The sequence below is a fragment of the Monoraphidium neglectum genome (genome assembly GCF_000611645.1).
Source record: "Monoraphidium neglectum strain SAG 48.87 unplaced genomic scaffold scaffold04546, whole genome shotgun sequence".
Taxonomy (NCBI): domain Eukaryota; kingdom Viridiplantae; phylum Chlorophyta; class Chlorophyceae; order Sphaeropleales; family Selenastraceae; genus Monoraphidium; species Monoraphidium neglectum.
Window position 1 is genome coordinate 1 of NW_014009083.1, and position 4,334 is coordinate 4,334.

Here is a 4,334-nt window from a genome sequence, read left to right on the forward strand (position 1 = left end):
CCCCCGGCCCCGGACCCTGGCCCCCCAGATCGGCGAGCTGTTCTCCCCGAAGGACCACCTGCTGAAGGGCGTGTCAGTGTACAGCATTGACCTGTTCGACACCCCCACAGCTGCAGTGGCGGCCATCAAGGCGGCGGGCGGCTACCCGATCTGCTACTTCTCGGTCGGCTTTGAGGACTGTGAGTGCCCGCAGCGCTTGCGCCGCTGCCCCCCCCCCCCCCGCCATGTGCCGCGCGGCTCCCGTCGCACGCATAGGTGATGCCCTATCCTGGTGCTGCAGACGGCGTGAACATGGGCACCTCCCGCTCTACTGCCGGACAGCTTACCTGCCCCCCCTCTTTCCTAAGACCGGCTCCTGCCACCCTCTCAATCCACAGGGCGGCCTGACAAGGCCGACTTTCCAAAGGACGCGCTGGCCAAGCCCATGGCTGACTGGGCGGGCGAGCGCTGGGCGGACGTGCGGCAGCCGGGCGTGCTGGCGGTGGTGCGGAAGCGGCTGCAGCTCTGCAGGGACAAGGGCTTCCTGGGGGTCGAGGCTGACAATGTGAGCGGTGGTGACTGATGATGATTCATGATGCAAGCGATCCATGTGCATGCTGGAAGCTGTACGGTCAGCGCAGCGTAGCGTAGTTGTATGCGTGGGGGGGGGGGAGTCATGGTGGCTGCTCCGGGTGGCTTGGATGAGGCGAGAGCTGCTGGGTTACAGCAGGGAGCGGGCGGCGCCCTGTGCGCCTTCCCCCCTTCCCCCAGTGCGCCACGGCGGCGGTCCGCTCCTGCCAGCTCTGCTGCTGCAGCCGCTCACATCCGCGAACTGGCCGTTTTTCTCCCCCCAGGTGGACATGGTCAACCTGGACACGGGCCTGAAGAACTTCACGGCGGCAGACCAGCTGGCGTTCATCGCCAAGGTGGCGACAGCCGCCCACGAACTTGGGCTGGCGTTCGGCCTCAAGGTGCGGCCCGCGGCGCTGCAGCGGCCTGGGGCCGCCGACGTGCAGTTGCTTTGCATGCGTGTGGGCAGCTGGAATGCTGTTGCAGCAGCTCGGTGCACACATTGATGCTGCTTGGCGCACACGCGTGTCCCCTGAAACAGCTGCCCTCGGCTGTGACGGTGGCCACGCAGTTGCTGTCGAACCGCCCCTCACGGGCTGGACACCCACCCTCCCCCATACTACCGTACCCTGCAGAACGACTTGCTCCAAGTCAAAGACCTGGCCCCCACCGGCCTCGTGGATTTTGCCATCAACGAGTCGTGCTCCGAGTACACGGAGTGCAAGCTTTACCGGCCGTTCCAGGAGGCGGGCATCCCGGTCTTCAACGTGGAGTACAGCAAGGCCGCGTTCGACCGGCTGTGCGGGCTGTCGGGCACCGTCAAGGGCATCCGGTCGATCTTCAAGTCGAATGACCTGAAGGCCGTGCCGCGCGCAGCGTGCCCTGGTCAACCATGATGGCGGCGACACCTTCCGCGCGCCCGCGGCCGGCCTTGGGGGGTTGCCCCAGGCCGTCGCCGGATATTTTGATGCGATGGCTTTGGCCCAACTGTTCAACCCTTTGATGTGAACGCAGCTTCGACTTTCATCGCCGCGCCCTGCACTCCCCCATCGCGGCGGGCCGGCTTGACCCATTTATCGCTTGCCCGGCCCTGACCAGTTGCCCTCTGGGCCAAAAAACCCAGCCCCGTGTTTCCGGCAAGCGCGTGCGCCCCGCCGCCCCCCCGTACTTGCATCCCAGTGACGCCTCCCGTCCCTTGTCCGTCGACGTGTTTGTGGGTATGTGTGGTGGTGCGTGCGTCTGTTGTCTCTGCGGTGCCTCTTTTCGCCCTCCCCCAGCACTGCAGCACTGCCCCCCATCGGTCGCCCCTCCAGGCCTTTCTCCCCCAACGTCGCGGGCCCCCCTATGGTGGGGCTCGCGCCGCAGCAGCTTGCAGCGCATTGCATCGCATCGCACCTCGCCGCCGGCCGGGCTGTTGGCCGCCCAGCGAGCCAGCCACGCCCCGCCGCCCTCGGCAACCCACGTTGGGCAATGGCGCCGGGACCACCGTCCCCGCCCCCCAAACTAGCGGGGGATGCAGGCGTGTTCCCCCGCTGTCTATAATCCCTGCCCTGCCAATGGCAACGAGCCGCGCGCTTTCACTCTGCGCGCTCACAGGCCGCCTCCCCCCTCCGGGCCGCGCCAACGCGCCGCCCTGCCTGCGCCCGCGCGCCGAAAACCCCGCCCCCTCTTGCCACATACCGAGCAGCCCCCGCCGCCGCTGGTGCAGCATACACTGCGCAAGTACGATTCAGACGCGGCATGGAATTTCGTGCGCCCGTTTCTTGCGGCCCTGAGGCGCCCGCAGCGCCCCCTCCAGGCCGTTTGCTGGGAGGCAGGCGCCGCGGCGCCCCTGCAGCGCCCGCACTCCGCCGCCCCGCCAGCCGGCCAGCAGCCCACCAGGCGCGGCCCCTGCGGCGCGCGGCGCGCGCGGCCGCTGCGAGAGCACAGCACGCGGCCCTTTGTGGCAGCAGCAGCAGCAGCAGCAGCAGCAGCAGCGCCTATGTCCACGCCCGTCGCGCCGCAAACGCATACACACACATGTGTCTCACAGGGGCGCCACGCAACAAACTGGAGCCCCTTCACTGTCATTATCCCCTTGGCTTATCACCTGAAAAATCCACACACGCAACGGTAACATTCAAACAAGGCCCCATTTTCAAGCGGCAGGGGGCCCCAGGCTTGGTGCTTGACCCACGCAGCCTTGTGGCACAGCCCACATGCTAGTGGCGCCTGCCTTTTGGGGGGGGGGGGCGTGCCAAGTGTGCAGACAGGGGCCCTGCTAGGGTGTAAGGCAAGGGGTTAATCGGTGCAGCTTGTGGCTTACAGGTGACAGGATTGCCCTCGCCTGCACCTTGGCGCACTGCCTAAAATTACACAGGGCAGGGGCAGAGGAAAACAGAGGGCGTACATGAGCGTCCCCGCGGGAAATGCAACAGCCGCCATTCGTCAACATCAAGGACGGCAGCAGGGGCAGGGGAAGAAAATGGGCGGCGGGGGGAGGCACTAGGGACGCGCCGCTGGCAGGGGCCGCTGGCCACGCGCCGCCCGACGCGCCGCCACAGGGTTGCGCTAGCGGGTGGCCGCCTCGGGTCGGAGCCTCAATGGGGTGAGGCTTGGGGGGTCGTGCTGGGCCGCGCCGCGGCGCGCAGAACAGCCGGTCAACAGGTCAAGATCAGTCAAAGTCGGAGCTCTCGTCGTCCTCGTCCCGCTGCGGCGCGTTGTGCAGGCCGCGCCGTATGCTGGTGGGCGCCAGGCCCGCCGCCGCGCGCCGCTCCTCGACGTCGTCGTCGCTGCTGTCGCCGCCGCCGCCGGGGCCGCGCCGCGCCAGGCTGACGACGTTGGCCGCCCTCAGCCGCGCCTCAAACGCCTGCGCCGCCGCCGCGTGGGACGGATTTCAGACAGGGTGCGCGGGCCGTGCGCATAACCCATGTGGACGCAGGGGCGGCGGCCAGAGGTGCCCGGCCTGCAGGCCTGCGGCGCCCCGTCGAGTCGCTGAACATACGCGTGTGCACATGCCAGAATGCACGCTCGCAGGCGTGGGCGACTGCGTGCTGCCCCCCATTCGCCCATCCCCCACGGTCCCTTGTTTGACACCCAAACACCCCCCCTCACCAATCACTTCGGTCTCACCCCCAAATCCCCCCCCCACACACACACACGCACGCACACAAAACACACGTTCGTACACACAATCACATACAACACTTACAAACACACACACACACACAAAAACACAAACACAGACCATACATACACACATGCGCATGCGCACATGCGCGCACACCTGTGTCGGGAAGTCGTCCTTGCCCCCCAGCTGCTCGAAGCCCACCACCCTGTCCACGCTCACGCCGGCCTTGAACAGCACCACACAGGGCAGCACCTTCACGCCGAGCTTCACGGTGAAGAAGGGCGCGTCCTGGGTGACGCGGCGGCGCAGGGGAGAAGCACGGCAGGGGTTGCGGGGTGGGGTTTGTGGGATGCGTGGATCGAGGGTGGATTGGCAGGGGGGATAGGGAGGAGGGCGGTGCAGGCCAGCCAGCCGGCAGGCATGCACACCTCGGGGGGGGGGGGGGTTAATGCGTGTGTGTGTGTGTGTGGTCATATCGAGCCTTCAGGGCGCCAGCGTGCACTAGCTGCTGTGCAGAAGGGGAGGGGTTGCCCCTGAAAAGGCGCCGCATGCCACCCCGCGGCGTTCCCCCCGGGGCCGCGGCGGCGCGGCCGTGCCTGGCACGGGGCTCACCGGGGCGGAGAGCTTCACAAATCGCGTGTACAGGTACCTAGGGTTTGGGGGTTGGTGGCAGGGG

The 4,334-nt window shown here is 67.5% G+C and overlaps 2 protein-coding genes across 2 annotated transcripts; one reads left to right on the top strand and one right to left on the bottom strand.

Annotated features, from left to right (window-relative positions):
- Positions 1 to 424: 424 nt before the first annotated feature.
- On the top strand, positions 425 to 1,445 carry MNEG_14513 (hypothetical protein; the record flags this gene model as incomplete). Its single annotated transcript, XM_014037014.1, has 3 exons — positions 425 to 544; positions 834 to 950; positions 1,185 to 1,445. The coding sequence occupies 3 exons, from the start codon at positions 425 to 427 to the stop codon at positions 1,443 to 1,445; spliced, it is 498 nt and encodes a 165-aa protein (XP_013892468.1).
- A 1,757-nt stretch (positions 1,446 to 3,202) lies between these two features.
- Positions 3,203 to 4,208, bottom strand: MNEG_14514 (hypothetical protein; the record flags this gene model as incomplete). Its single annotated transcript, XM_014037015.1, has 3 exons — positions 3,203 to 3,397; positions 3,815 to 3,946; positions 4,161 to 4,208. The coding sequence occupies 3 exons, from the start codon at positions 4,206 to 4,208 to the stop codon at positions 3,203 to 3,205; spliced, it is 375 nt and encodes a 124-aa protein (XP_013892469.1).
- Positions 4,209 to 4,334: the final 126 nt, after the last annotated feature.